The sequence below is a fragment of the Ostrea edulis genome, chromosome 3 (assembly GCF_947568905.1).
Source record: "Ostrea edulis chromosome 3, xbOstEdul1.1, whole genome shotgun sequence".
Taxonomy (NCBI): Eukaryota; Metazoa; Mollusca; class Bivalvia; order Ostreida; family Ostreidae; genus Ostrea; species Ostrea edulis.
In genome coordinates this window covers 44,752,410-44,768,172 of record NC_079166.1, presented here as the reverse complement: position 1 = coordinate 44,768,172, position 15,763 = coordinate 44,752,410, and the positions used below count along the sequence as shown (strand labels likewise).

General features: G+C 35.5%; 1 protein-coding gene across 28 annotated transcripts in view; it reads left to right on the top strand.

Annotated features, from left to right (window-relative positions):
• LOC125673758 (androglobin-like) overlaps positions 1 to 15,763 on the top strand; it is a 60,814-nt gene that overhangs the window by 19,149 nt on the left and 25,902 nt on the right. For 6 of the 28 annotated variants that reach the window (XM_048910542.2, XM_048910534.2, XM_048910538.2 and 3 more), the window contains exons 1-9: positions 4,103 to 4,788; positions 12,102 to 12,204; positions 12,899 to 12,946; positions 13,036 to 13,137; positions 13,228 to 13,305; positions 13,512 to 13,730; positions 14,197 to 14,336; positions 14,522 to 14,611; positions 15,424 to 15,618. In XM_048910542.2, the coding sequence (XP_048766499.2) occupies positions 4,457 to 4,788; positions 12,102 to 12,204; positions 12,899 to 12,946; positions 13,036 to 13,137; positions 13,228 to 13,305; positions 13,512 to 13,730; positions 14,197 to 14,336; positions 14,522 to 14,611; positions 15,424 to 15,618 (1,307 nt within the window). In that variant the 5' untranslated portion in view covers positions 4,103 to 4,456. Of the gene's footprint in view, positions 1 to 345; positions 1,091 to 4,085; positions 4,789 to 8,048; positions 8,231 to 10,643; positions 11,707 to 12,101; positions 12,205 to 12,898; positions 12,947 to 13,035; positions 13,138 to 13,227; positions 13,306 to 13,511; positions 13,731 to 14,196; positions 14,337 to 14,521; positions 14,612 to 15,423; positions 15,619 to 15,763 lie in introns of those variants that run through there. The other 22 variants (XM_048910547.2, XM_056157821.1, XM_048910546.2 and 19 more) reach the window with 14 other exon arrangements.

The following is a 15,763-nucleotide window of genomic DNA, read 5'->3' as shown; positions in this document are numbered from 1 at the left end:
CGTTTGGATTACTTTTGAATTGATGTTTTTTTTTCTTGGGGTTTGAAGGTTTATACCCCACAAAGAATATCAAGAACGTTGCCTAGTGAAGACGACACGATTAAATCGTTTTCTTTGATGTGTCTTGTTTTATAATTCCTGTACTACCATCATCTGCGATGTACCCTGGCGATCCCAAACAACAAAGGTCGGGGATCGTCGGAATTCACCCAACGCCTCTTGAGCAAAACCTTTTCCTGCAATGAATTATAATAATGAATAAATAAATCATAAAACGAACCCGCGATATTCACTTGTGTCGATAATAAAGGAATGATGAGAATTTCACTTTGTTCATAATTGTAAGATCTTTGTTTAAAGATTAATGATTCTTTTAAGGCTAACAGGAACAGACAAATGGTGTCCCTCTCTAAATCTCTGAAGAGATTTACGGGGGACAGGTCTCTTATCACAAGAATTAATACCGCGCACCTTGCTTTGACATCATATCATAGCAAGGCACAGGTAATGGGAATTAGGGGCGGATTATTTAGAAAGTAAACCTGCATGTAAACCACTAATCATGATGGTATTGATACCCGGAATAAATTACCTTTACCGTAGCTGAAGTATGTAACTGGCGACAGCGACCAAAATTGTGGCCAACATAATTTATAGAAATCATTTTATGTTCCTATGCATGTGTCATCGTGATTGCAAATTGACTACACTGTACGTTTGGACGAGGACCTTAATATGGTTTTATGTGATTCTTCTTTGTTAGAGGATCGAAAACATAGTGTATAGTGATCACGTTTTTTATCTGCTATATATTATATTTTATGGATTAATCAATGTGTTTTCCGACAAGTCCTCAAATGTAGGTTTTTATTAAAAACAAAACAAGAGAGACAAAAATGTCAGCAGGGACACGCCGACAGGGCACTATTCATCGCAGCGGTACAAAAAGTACAAACAGCAACCGCAGTGTTAAATTTCAGACGGAAGATTCCTGTTCCGACCGCTCGTCCTCCCAAGCTTCCTCCGTGGGTGGAGGACTTCCGTACAGACCTACTTCCGGCCGTCCTCCTTCAAGTCGTTCGTCGTCCAGGTATTAGCTTGACAGATTTCGATTTCCATGAAAATATCTTGTAGTTATAATAAACTTCATTCAGAAGCTGGCAATTATGAGGAAAATAGTATAGTATCATACGAGTTGTCGTGGGGTAGTCTTTAGCGTTTTAAAGGTCACTTTAATGCTATGTTTTCTTCTGTTTCCGAACGCTAGCTTAGATTGTTTCCATTCATCAATGCTGAATCACTCAGATTATTATTATTTTTTTTTTTTTATACATCATCACATAGCAAAAATCGTTGCATGTACTCTGATGTTGGTAATATCGATATAAAAAAGGTTGAAGTATCGATTCGGTATATGTAACTTGATATGTGAAAGGCGTATTATGTAAATCGATATTGCGTCTGGTTTTTAGTTGTGTTTTTCCCCCTCCCACTTTATCATTAATGTTAGGATATGTTCTTACTTTTACATCCTTGGCAAAATATGTCTCCATGAAAGAGGTATAAATGGAAAAGTTTTAATTTTGACAATTTCAAGGGCGCTGCAATGTGGACTGCATGTTCTCCATATTTTAACGCAGCCATTTATCCTTGAAATTATTTTTATATTTGAAAGTGACTTGCAACATGCCATTTAAATCTTGGTACCAACTTTCAATATTGCTGTATCAGACAAGGTATTTATTATAACATGAAAAGAAAGCATGGATATCTTTCATCAATTAATTTCATAATTAACTAGAGTTGCTGACATTGTTGTCATTTGCTTAAATTGGTTGTCTTGAATTTCCACCTCGTGTCACTTTTAAATTCTATATAAAGGAAAATTTGGAACCAAAACATTGATGGTTTCTTCTACAGTGAAAGAACACCCCTCCATAAATTTAATTTAAACGTTTTTAAAAATTAGATATTCAAGTTCTCTGCTGAGCACATTAAATCTGTGACGAGTTCAGATCTAATATGATAGATTCCAAGAATTTAATCAGTAATTCAAACAGTGGTTAAATCTAAATCCGGGTAACTCTGTTGATTTAGTACACACACAATTCTGATGGAATGTTGGTAATACCTTAGTGTTTACGGTAAAAGTTTTAGATTGAATTTCTAACTTTTTATCATAAGGTTATCCACTGGATATTATAACATTCCCCTAAATTTATCTTGATTTACGGCACGATATGGCGCAGGAAAAGTCCCTCTCCTTGATTTACGGCAGAATCCATAAATAAAGGGAAAAACAGTCCCACATCTTACTTTGGTCTAATTAATGTTCTTTGTCGTTCAAGTTTCAAGTTTCTTTATATTCACTCAAACCAACAATACGTAGTACATGAGGTCAAGAACATGTGATACATTCCAAAGGGGAAAGAGATACAGGGAAGAGAGACACAAACATAATCATGTTAGGAGGCATTATATGTGTGTTTTGGTGCACTAACACATTGATACTTATTTATTGCGTGTGCACGAGTACCTCATGAATCTTGTGTATACAGGTGATTAATTCACGATTCTATATAATAATAGCAATTAATCAGATATCACGAAGAAATGCATTTTCTGTCAATAAAGGCCCGTAACTGTTGCCTGACACGACAGTTCTCCGATAAAGAGATGTTTATATTGATGACGGGATTAATAAGACGTTACAAATACCGTATGGTGTGAGATGGGGATTTGCATTGAAAACCATTAACTCTAATTCTGATAAGTTTCTTCGGCTATCTCTGAGGTTTAGTCTTGATAAATCACATTGAACTGTCTCGCCGTTTTCTTCCACGAACTTAAGATCCTTATATGAAGTGCGGTCTTTTAATCGTCATCTCCATTTTCTCCGGGGAAAAAAGTCTATCGAAAGGCAGAGGAAACAATAAACCTCCCTCTTTTGTTTGCGATGCGATTATGCTGTTTGTCACCTAAACTCTCGTCCATGGCGTAGAACAAAAGAAAAGCTTTCCCTCCTGTCGGGATCAGAAACAGTGACAATCTCTGTGTTAGAGACATTCAATTATTTCTAGGCATGAAGTTAAATTTGTTGAGCGCAAAGGAATCTCACCCATTTCTTTGGGCAAAAAATTAATAAAGTTCCGTTATTTACTTTTTATATGTATTATAGAAGTTGACTGTTAGTGAAATTGGCAGACGTAAGAATGTTCTTTCCCACTCCCGTGGTATTTAACAATAACTTCTTCGATTGGTCCTTTGCCCATTCTAGTTCACATGATTCTGCCGTTACCTTTCTTCCCTTCCTAATTACTGCTTTGACCACTTGATGCATATTTTATTCATAACATTAGCTAATCCTTCACCTATGGACCCCTTTTTGGAGGTCTACAAAAAACAGTGGAACAGTTCAATAGGCATACACTTCTGAAAGTTCCTACAAGAAGGTACCCCGCCGACTGTTGGTTTAGCATCGAGTTCCCCCAATGTTGGAATGTTGACTCGGTTCCACTCTGTATGTATTCCGGGCCTAATTGAGAAGGTAATCAAGTCCTTAGTGCTTCGCTATAGATATGTCAACAAGTTCCATTGATTTCCAAATACGGTGTACGATCCAAAAAAAAGAAGTGAAACTGGTTCGCTTATGCGTGGAAACTGATCCTAGGGGCTTTGACATTGAGAACAAATATTTGGATGAGACTTAGTTGTGTTTTTGTATGTTTGTTTGGAATTAAAAGGAAAATCACTTTGCTGCTTTTATAACGTTGCTGGGGGTAGACGTATAGAAATACAACTCCGATATGTGTCAGCAATGTGTTTTAACAGAAGACTGTGATCGTGGGCATATGTTTTTTTGTGCAAGTGGTTGTAAATGAATATCATTTGAATATGATAAGCTTAATTGAATCATTACCTCGATGCTGTTGTTAAAAAAACGTACATTAACAAAGCAATCTTCGAATATTTCCCGTGTAATTGACAACTTAATGGAGGATATGCTTTCGATTTTTGAATGAATGTGATTAGGGACTTAGATTGGAAAACAATTTGCACAAAAAGGAAGATCGTTTATAAAGTTTGACACGGCAACCACCCGAATTCACTTCTGTATGCTGTGAGACCAGCTGTTTTTACAATAGTCGAGGATTTGGGATTCATGTGTGCGTGTGGATCTCTGTAGAGGTGGTTGACAGGTGCTTTTCCTCCGTGATGGTTTTTGACAGGAGAATTCAGTTATAGCTTTATAACATTCACTAACTATTTTCATTGACACGTTCGGCTTCGTTAACTTACAGACGGATTGAAGTGCGAGTTTACGTCCAATTATGTATATAATTGCAGTTATTGAAACATGAAGTGCGGATTTAATCTCTAACCACTGAGGTATTAATAGCAATAACGCCAGAGTCAGTAAACGACAGTCGATAATTTTTTGTTGCGACATACAAAGATGAGCCGAAGAGGCTCAACCCCCGCCTCCAGTAAAAAGACGTCATCGTCGTCCAAACGAGTGTCCTTGAAAGATGGTAACCTTTTGGGAGGAGCATATAGACAGTCGCTTGGGGATATCCGCGAGGGCGATACATTTTATAAGACCGTAAGGTTCTACCCGTCGCTCTCTGAGCTTCCTGATGACGTCACAATCAACGTTGCCAGAGCCACACGCGAAACCAGAGCGGGATCGTCAGCAGGGGGCGCAGAGTCGCGTAGGGGATCAGTCCTTAGTCACGATGAATCCGCTTCCCCGTCCTTAGGGCGCACAGAATCCCCGATCAAAGAGAGGTATTTAATTTTCCTTTTAAAAATATTTTTTTGTCATCCGATTCATCATCAACAAGTAACTTACTTTATCGTGAACAGAACTATATAGTGTTTAATTTTTATTTATTTATTTTATATTTTCACCTATTCACGAAGACATAGATTGGGTTTGCCTTTTGACGATCTTTATAATCAGTGGAATCTTAATCATTGTTTTAGTTGTTGGTTAGGACAATCTAATGTAATGTTTGCTAACAAATAAAAAAAAAAATACATATACTAATTTTTGACCCGCTGCTACGGAAATCTCCCTCTACACGTATATTTGTTCAGACCAGAATCAGCAAACAAAATTTTGTTTTCCGGAAAATTCACTTGCTGTCACGGATTTCAGTTTTTAATTACAATTTAAAAGCCCATTAGAAAAAAATGTGTAAATGTATCCGCTTACTTACATTAAAGGGAAATTTTAACGTTTTTTCTCTTGCATATTTATTTTTCAGAATCCATAAAAGCTGAACTTAACAAAATTGTCATCAATTGAATATTCTGAATTTTTTTATTTCATAACTAAATGGTTACTTTGTCAAACAGTAGAGATGTCTGGTGTAAACTATCAATCAAACAATATTTATTTGATATGGAAATAGTTAGGTAACGTACCTTCTAAATCAAACCAAAGCAAGGCAGCTAACTTTTCAATTGCTCAACAAACATTATCATTAATAATTCTTCTGTTTTGGAGACAAAAAAAGATTGTGAATAAATGTAACCGTTACCTTAAAGCACTCTCAAAATCGATTGGAACATAGAAATAATATATTGATTTGATTAAAACAATGGAAGTTTTAGGATAAGAAACTAGGCCTAGATATTCTCCCAAAACTTGATGGAACACGTTGTTCAATCACATCTTCTCGGGTCTTTCCTGCAAGCTCGGAAGTATTACATATACCACATATATACGAAATTGTAGGACATCGATGCTTTCAAACCCAGTGTAAATAATTAATTAGTATAATTGTTCTCATACTAGTTCAAACTTGCATTGCTGTGGGGAGATCTCTTTGCCTCTGGCAAATATTTATTGAAAAAGACGGTAAGAATTTTTCTAAGGTTTACCAATATTGTATCTATTTTGATAAGTGTGTGTGTGTGTGTGTGTGGGGGGGGGGGGGGGGGGGGGTATTACATTCAAGGTAGTTTTTTCCCGCTTGTTCGAAAGGCTCGAGGATCGAGTTGCGTTTATCACAAATAACTTTTATGCTTACTCAGTAGACTGTGTACCAGAAAAAGCTACTGAAATATTTATAATCATAATTAATTATAAACTGATCTGTTTGAAATTCTGCATAAATTCATATGGTAATATATACGCGGTGTTTGCCATCTGTTTTGAATGGTGGTAATCATATTGCATGTATCTACTACCTGTTCTGCATCTGATCTTCGTATGTGTGGGCCCACCGTATGTTGATATTACATCATGGATCCATGTCATAGAGTTAATATGCCTGAATACTGGGCTCAAGAAGATATGTCACTGAGAAGTCCATGACAAGGGCCAATCGCAACGATGGTCGGTAAACGGTCTTTATTATAAGTACAGCCACTCAGAGAATAAATGATATTGTTTGTTTTTACTACTGTGTAACTATAGTTTAGCCTTTAGATACTGCTTTCGCTGTATGTAGATGCACCTCCACCCCACATAATACATGCATAATATAAGCCCGATAGGCTGATATTTGAAAAGTGAAAAAAATCTAACTCGTTATATAACGAAATAACTCGATCAGACTAACTCGTTACATAATGAGATACTCATTATATAGGGAGATATCTAACTCGCTATAACAAGATGCTCGTTGTAACGAGATAATTGTAACTTGTTATTTAACGAGTTGGATTTTGAAATTATTATTTTTTTTCAATAATGAGCCCAGTCGGACCCCATTGGAAATAAGCTATATGGCTTTCATGGGTTATCCTTGGCATAGGCATATACATTAATTTATTCACTGTGCTCTTAGAGTCAAGTACCGGGTAGCTGTTAAATTTACCTATTTATTTTATGTATTTAACAACTACTTTTGTTTTAACTATGTGTTCCTCTGTGATATTGTCTTGTATTTATATTGAAGGGCCTATATGTGCCTATTCCTAAATAAATAAACTAAAAATAAATCCTACTGTCGACTTGAAATCATACTTGTAAATCAATATAGTAAAATATTAATAATAATAATTAATTGCCTAATGATAATAATTTCTGGTTCATATATCGATCGCATTAGCATTTTCCCCCAGTTGTTAGGCAATTATTGCTTTAAGTTGTAGAACTTTCCAATCATTTTACTGTTCTGATTCACCAAGATATGCCCAAGCACAGCAAACATTGTTGTTGTTGAAGAAATAATTTATTTGTTGCATTTTGTTCTTCTTCTGAAACTATTTATATATTCATTTATTGATACTCTAATAACGCATGTAACTTACTTATCCTCTTCATCCCCGGTGGGACATAAGGCACCAACAACCTTCCTCCATTTGTCCCTGTCCTTTGTCAAGTGCTGAGCCTGCCCCCAGGTGTAACCTTCCTCTTGAAGTTCCGCTTGGATGGTTCTCCTCCAGGTGGTTCGAGGTCTACCTGGCTTTCGTTTCCCTGGTGGTGTCCAGTGCAAGGCAGTTTTTGGAATCTTCTCACTGGGCATTCTCAGAACATGACCTAGCCATCTAAAGGGCCGCTGTTTTATCTGTGTTGAGATACTATTACATTTGCTAATATTGAACAAGTTCTTGTTTGTTATTTTGTTAGGCCAGTATATTCGATGAATTTTTCTGAGGCAGCTGTTATGGAATGCCTCTATCCTCTGTATGTCGCTCTGTATTATTCTCCAGCATTCCGAGCCGTAAAGGAGGACTGATTTCACTTTGCTGTTAAACAACTTCAGCTTGGTGTTTATGCTGAAGTTTTGTGACTTCCAGATAACGCATGTAAGCTTATGAATATTGATAAATTACTTTGAAGACTGATCGTATAGGATTTTTCACTAGACCAAGTTTCAGGGATTCAGCACTTTGTGCATTAAAAATCACCGTACGTTTCCTGTATCTTACATTGGAAAATTAGTTCAGTGAATTTTTCTGAAATAATTCATTTTTATTATACCAATTTACTGAATTGGATAATCTTAAACATCTAAATAAATATGCGACAGGTTTTTTGCGTCGTCTGCTGTGCAAAATACAAACTGCTCCCTTTAAAAGCGTCCTCTTGCGGCAATCTATATAATCGTGTGTTGACATCCGGCGAAGGATCGTGGCAACCGATTTTCCTATCTAATTCTAATGTTTTTGCGTGATAATTAACTGTTTCTAAGACGTAAAACATCTGAATGGCTTCAAAGGCTGCCAAAAAGGGTCCTTCTACGAACAGAGTTAACTCTGCCACCCCTCGGGAGTAAGTTATTAAGTATACGTTAAGTTTCATTGGTTACAACATGGCTGACACCGTGTGTCAGAAGATAATTATACTGTTAACAGGTGGTTTTACGTGTAATACATGTTTATTTCAATTTTTGTAAGTTACCCAAGTGTTTATCGATCTACAGAGAGGCAAATATTAAATGTGTTTAAAAATTGTTGGACTTGCCAATCATAGAATGCATAGTTAGTGACCCAACATACGTACGTGTGTGCATGCATCTATCTGTAAATTTATCATACTTTGACCATATTGTATTGATGAATTCTATATCTTGAATAGAAACTCATCCTGTCATCATAAATCTATGCCTTTAATTGTATGATTTCTATTCTTTGTAATTTTATAAACAGACACAAAAGGTACATATTCAGTTATCTGTTCAAATTTTGAGTAATTTATTTGAATTCTCTTAACATGCACTGAAATGTGATTTCCATTATATATAGGTATGTCTTTAGCTAAAGCACAATCTGAGAAATTAGCCACTGGTCCTTAGATCGAGGCTAATATATTTAGTTTCTAAGTATTATGAAATATATAAATTGCATTCAGTCTGTGGGGTCTGCACTTCTAAATTTTATAACTGACTTAAGTAAAAATGATCCCAGAATTGAAATGGGAGTGATAATCATAATCAGAATTGATAATTCAGTGAGAACTTGTTCATACTATGTGTAAATCTAAATGACATTTATACACTTATTCATAACTTTCTTTACACAATTTATGTTGCAAGTATTTTGTAAGTGCACTTTAAATTGCGATATTGTGTTTCTCTCTCCATTGAATCTCTCTTTTATTTTTTTTAATCTAAGCACAAATTATCATCTATTTTAGTTACTAATCTTTCCTTTCAAGATAATGTCACATAGTAGGGATGGTTCTTCCCCACGTCACAGTGCAAAGCGGCTGCGAGAAATATCGCTAAGAGCCAAGAACAAACACGTCAGCTTCAAGTAATATTACCAGCAGTTGCTAAGTTCTATGTTGCTGATCAGTTACTTATTTCTACGTTACATAGCAGTTACTTATTTCTATGTATTTCAGTTACTTATTTCTATGTTCCCTACTTTTGTTGGATGGATGTTGGTGCACATGTTCATGTTTTGTTCTGTCATTATACCTTATATATGGACATCATCTCAGATGTTGATCTTGCTGTTGGAATTACAAACTTTGTTCAAATTCCTATTAATACTGTATTAAAATGAAACAATTGCATTACTGGTAACTGTATGTACAGCTCGGAGCAAATTTTATAAAAGGGGGCTGTGAAAGATAAAATTAGTACTTGATTTAAGATATTCTATCTTGCCATATAGAGATGACTTCAGTGGACCAAATCAGATTTTGCCAATCTCGGACTGGATACAGTTTAGCATTACTATAGCATTTTTCTGTGTAAAAAGGATGAATTGTGCATGCAAAGTTATATAAATTGCAGTCGATGTTGAGCAATAAATATGAAATAAATATCTGAATGAATAGACTTGTTAGAGCATTGTATTGAAGTTTTCATCCAAGTGTTGTTAGACAGTGATGTGTGGATTAAATGTGCTCTGTGTCTGTGAAGTATTTAATCAAGTGGATTGGTAGTGGATCTGAAGTGTAAATTTTCATTGTTGGTCAAATATAGCTGTGGGAAGGCATTGTAGCGTGTCCTCACAGGGCCTTTTAAAAAAGAATCCAATTTTAAATTATTTGTTGTATCTAAAGGGATCATTCATTATTTGTTTATACATTCATTCTTTGTTTCTTCCAATTTTTGATGAAAAGTGATTAGATGAGTGAAAATCAGTGGGGATACTAAAACAAAAAAAATTAAGTAGCTGCTGTGGTTAAATTGGTCTAATATACACCAATGCCTATGATGTAGCTTAAAACTTGAGCTAAGCATGGGAATGAAACTTCCAAATTGAGTATTGTGGGCAAATATGGATAGTACGAAAAATGATTGGTGGTTGTTAAAGTAGTTGTATTATCAAGTTGTTTCATATTCTTTAAAATTGCAGTCATTTTATCTCGTGTCCACAGAACAGAAACTGAATCTCAGTCAGCAAATGTAATGTTTGTTGCTTTTTTATACAATTTCTTTCCTGCTGAGGGCATGCAGTTATTGATGAAAAGATTACCCATACCTTCTACTTTGTCTGTCATCAATTTTCAGGAGACCAGTGGTGATAATTTTATATTACATTGATGACATTTATTTTCAACCTGAATCAAAGCAAATGGGGACTGTCAAATGCTTTATTGATTTGCATGATGGCAATGGCGTAGATACTCTTGATAATTAACTTCTGTAATATTCTTACATTTCTTTTTTATGCTGGTCAGAGCGCCAGATTACCTGAGGTTATTGTTACCCAGTAAGTAGTGTTACAGTAAAACCTGGTGACCACCTGTACGTACTTAAAATAATCCGCATCTTGTCAACCAAAGAAATGCTGCTAGAGTTGTGTCACTGGAGATATTGATTTTGGGCTTTTAATTACCTGACTTTATTGGAAATTGACAAGCACCATTAATATTGATCAGGCACCTGCCTCAGGTGAATCTGACATCAGTCTTCCACTGGGGCAGGAAGTCAGGAGGAAGCTAGAATGGTGAAAATGGGGAGGGGATAGTGAAGTCACAGTGCATGATTTAACTCTAGGAGGGAGGATGCACTATGTAAAAAGTATACCACATGTGGAAACAACTTTTTTGGTAAAAAGTTACTCCAGGATTATTTATGATTGTAGATAAAATTTCTACACATGAGCATTGGAAAAATGATTCTGACTTTTTTGTGACTGAATTATATGACGTGATATTGAAAATTGAAGAGGAATGTTTTTCGGGTGTTTATGGAAGATAACTACTTCTTATAGATAATGAATTATTTGCAATTTCCAGATGACTATAGATACAGTTGTGTGATGCTGACATTTCTAATGTGATGAATTAATTCAGACTAAAATGTAGACAGGAACCATACCTTTACCAACCTAAGGTGTGTCACTGACCTGGTTCGGAGTACTTTTATATCTAAGTGACATGTAATTTCATTCCTTGACTGTGACTCATAGGAAGTTACAGATGCTGTTCTTTGGAAATTAACCACGCCAGTCAACCTCAAGGCTTGAATTCCATGGATGAAAGTGACAACTATTGGAAATAATTTGGATACTTTCAAATACCAGTTTCATTTAGATGGATGGGATCTTAGAATATGCAAGAATCAAAGAAGTTATCAATTTGAATTTATCATTAAGTTGTCCAAAAATGAATTGCCTACATTTATTAAAATTTCTTTGATCTACAGTTGATAATGGATGGTAGTGAAATAGAAACAATTCTGATGTAGTTTATGAGCTTTGAACTTAGCAAGACTTTTTAAGGATGTAGGACTTGAACAAATGAGAACATACTTGTATTACAGGGGGCATGTGTGTCCCACAAAACAGGTAAAGTAGAAAAATTAGATTTAGGTTATTAGGCTTTATCTCAGAACAATGAACAAGCTTGGTTGCATCAGTATTATATGACAGGTCTAGTTTCTATGGATCAATACACATTAATTTGATCCATGAATTTGCATTACCTGTAAATATTTGTCCAATCAATTAAAGCTCTTTCATTATTCGTCTCCTGTTTAGGGATAAATTTCACTTGTATTTAATTATTCACCATCCTTTCTTTGTCTATAATGTGCAGAAATTTATCAGAGTATCTGATGCAGAAAATACCCTTGACAGAAGGCTGTCGGAGGTATACTGTGTTTGTGCTGATAAAGCAGTTATAGGTGAAGTATTTTAGAAGGTGCGTCATGTTTTTGATCTTGTATTTTATTTCCTTACAGAGCTGCGTCCATTGCTGCCAGTGCAGGAGGGGCAGATTCCAAAAGGCCCCGAGCATTGATATGGCCTGAGTGGAATGAAAAAGATGTCAATGATGAAAAATGGGTAAATGCTGAATATTGCTTAGGATCTTTGTAAGATTTAATCTACAGATTTCCTTTTAAAATTGCATGTATTTTGTCAAGGATATTGACCAAATCCATTATGACCAGTGGCCTTTCTCAGGGTATAGTTGTTTCTAAAAATAGAACACATCACTGTAAAATGTGCAGTGTTATTACACAAAGGCTTTAAGGCATTGATTTTATATATATTTCTTTTCATGAATAAAATAAAATATAATGCATTTGATTGTTTTCACTAAATTTTCATCTACTGAGCATATTGTTGGTCTCAAAGTGGTGAAAATACACATAAGTAGTCCAAATTTTTCAAACATTCTAATTTGTTTTACCTTTACACTCTAGCAATCATTAGACGTAAAAAGGATATTGCCATAGTGGACAATTTGAGAGCCCAATGATCTTTCTAATATGATAAAAACCTTGAAAAAAAAAAATGCATATTAGAAAGTCAGTGGCAGATTTAGGGGGGGGGGGGGGCATTTGGCCTCTCTTTCAAGTGCTTATGTAGGCATTTTGTATATTAAAATTGTACATGCACATGAGTTTTTCAAAATGCACAAATAAAAAATCAACTGAAAATATTATGAAATGCACAAATTTTGATGAATTTTCTGTAAATGATTAAGCAGAGTTGTTTTTATCTAAATCTATATTTTTTTTTATTTCCCTTGAAGGATGTTGTACAAAAAGCTAAAAAAGAAGACAAAGGAAAATCTCCAGTGGTAAGATTATTCTGACTGAAAGTTTTCTGAAGGTAAAGGTCTGTTTTAATGTAATATGATGCACTATAAGAGTTATGTGTGCATTCCAGGCACAGCAGCATTATTTTGATGACCCGGAGGGAAAAATAGAGTTGCCTTCCTCACTGAAGGTGGAAACATGGCGTCGTCCAAATGAGTTCATCACAGAAAAGGTCAGTTTACCTAATCATGCTGTTCTGGTGTTAACACGGTGATTCTCTTTAGAAAGATGTCCTCTCATTTTTTTTGGTTTCCTTTAATAGACCCCAGTGATTGTGGACCCAGATGGAATGGCTGGGTTTGATTTACTCTCCTCCAATGAACACATTCACCACAGTGAGGCAAGTCTACAAGATATCATTAGTTTAATACTAAATGTTTGTTAGATTTAAAGCAGGCTGATTTGAGTTTCAAACTCGGTTTTCATGTCATTAGTTCTGTAATAGATCATTGAAATACACTAAAATTCACCAAAAACCATCAACAAGTGGGAAGTTTAAATGAATGTTTTGGACAAATGTTCTATAATCTGATCTTATATTTACAGTTGATGAGGTACATCATCAGTCAGGTTGTTGCATTGTGGGAAAACACAACAGAGAAGAATGTACCTCCAGAGCAGGCTGAGCCAAACCAGCCCTATGAGGAGATGATTCACAGCTGGCGGCCATGGGAACACATCTACGCTCTGATGAAAGTCCAGAAGCCACCATTTGTCACACCATACAATGCCTATGGGAAATATGTAGTAAAACTCTACTGGATGGTAAGAATGTATTCTATGTTAATCACCTTGTAATTGTGTTGTGAAGTGTACATTGCTTGTAGTGTGGCTAATGGCCACATACTGTATGATTCTATTGTAAATGAAAGATACATAATGCCTATATCAATGAAAATATGAATGAGTTAATTTCACAATATCTGTCTGCTTTTTACTTTGAAATTCTCCTTAAATTATACACCAGAAAATTTTCTGAATGATGCTCATATTACAGAACTTGCACTTAGAGTCAGTTTCAGTTTGCCATCAAGAACAATCATCTATAGATATATTGATATAGTAGAGGTATCATAGTGATTTGTCAACGTTTGAGTAATATTTCCATAATAATCTATCAATTTAATTATCTCTCATAGCTGAAGGGACATTTGTAATTTGAATCTGTTAGAAGACTTTGGGGAATATTCCATGGAGAATATTGGTTAAAATAGGCTTGTCTGGTTTGCAGGGCTGTTGGAGAAAGCTGATTGTGGATGATGCCATGCCTTTTGATGAGAATGACAAACTTCTATTACCTGCCACCTCCATGCAACATGAGTTATGGCCCATGCTACTGACGAAGGCTTTGATCAAAGTGGCCTCTTTAGAGTAAGTAAAAATTTAGTTTTCATATTGAAATGACATCCTCAATTTCCATATTTGACTCAAGTACCAAATGATGAGATAATATTTTCTATGGAAAAAAATTTAACAATGAGGAATTTTATATATATGTAGATGTTTTTGAAATAGGGTAATTGGTTGAGGGGTTAATTTACTGATGTTGTGTATAGTTATACAGGTGGCAGTCAGAGCAGTGAGTTTGGAGACTGCAGCATCATCCAGTGCTTGACAGGATGGATTCCTGAGGCCATTCCTCTCCAGTGAGTAGACTCGCAAGCATGCTCGCTCATCAGTACATGTATGTAGGGGAGAAGGGACTCGGTGTAGACTTCATAGGGATCTTTGATCTCACTCCTATGTACCTTCACTTTTGATATTGTGACAAATGTATAATCAATTTCTCTATAACAGCATGCCAGTCAATCACCCCATTTTATTTCACAATGAATAAAGTTTTAATTTTAATCGCATCCCCTTTCTTCGAAATTAACTGCACGACAGGCATATTATCACTCTTCATCTTTTATGTAATATAAACAGAAGTAATCCTTTTTTTCCATTTTTTAAAAAAAAATTTCACTTCAATATTAACCATTTTTGCTCTGTTAACATGGTGTGGAATACTATTGCTTTTGAATAAGGTAAGGCTAGCTATTTCAAGTGGAAGATAACTTGACAAACAAGTAACAACTTTGACCCTTGACTTAAATATCTAGCCTTATCTTGTCGCAGAGTATACATTTTAGCACAATATATTTCAGTGTCTGAATAGTAAAATGCAATTAGAAAACAATAAAATGCTTTTGATGTGGGAATGGCCAAGATGTATTATCTATACTTTGATGTAGTTCATGACTTCAATTTCTGACTTTGGCTCCATTTTATTTTGATGAAATTACTTGGCATGAAATTTATATGCCAGGTGCTTAAAAAAAAATTCAAAATATCAAACTGAAATAATTTGCACTGGGTTTTCGGTGTGCTTAAGATTTGCTCTGTGTTGTGAACTGGGCTGCACTGTTGTAAACATGCACTTGATTTTTCTTTCTATATAATGGTACTACTCTCACAGGGGCCTTATGTCGTCCACTTCGCCCATTCCTCCTGGCCCAGCTTCTGGGTCAGGCCGGGCTTCTCCATTAGTGACCGCTAGCCAGGTGCTTGATAAATATATCCAGCTAAGTTCTCAGCCAAAGAGTGTCGATACAGCGGCCATGCCACACGGCAAGGCGCATAAGGTGAAGTCCAGAGTGCACAAGGAATTCAGGCAAGGCTTGGTTCTCTTCAGTAGTTTTTAAAATCTCAATATCATCAGCTTGCTGTCAATATATATTTTATATATAGCTTGTAGTAGAGATCTCTTGTATTATATCAGGCTTCTCCACTTCTGTATGTATCGTGTTACGTCACTT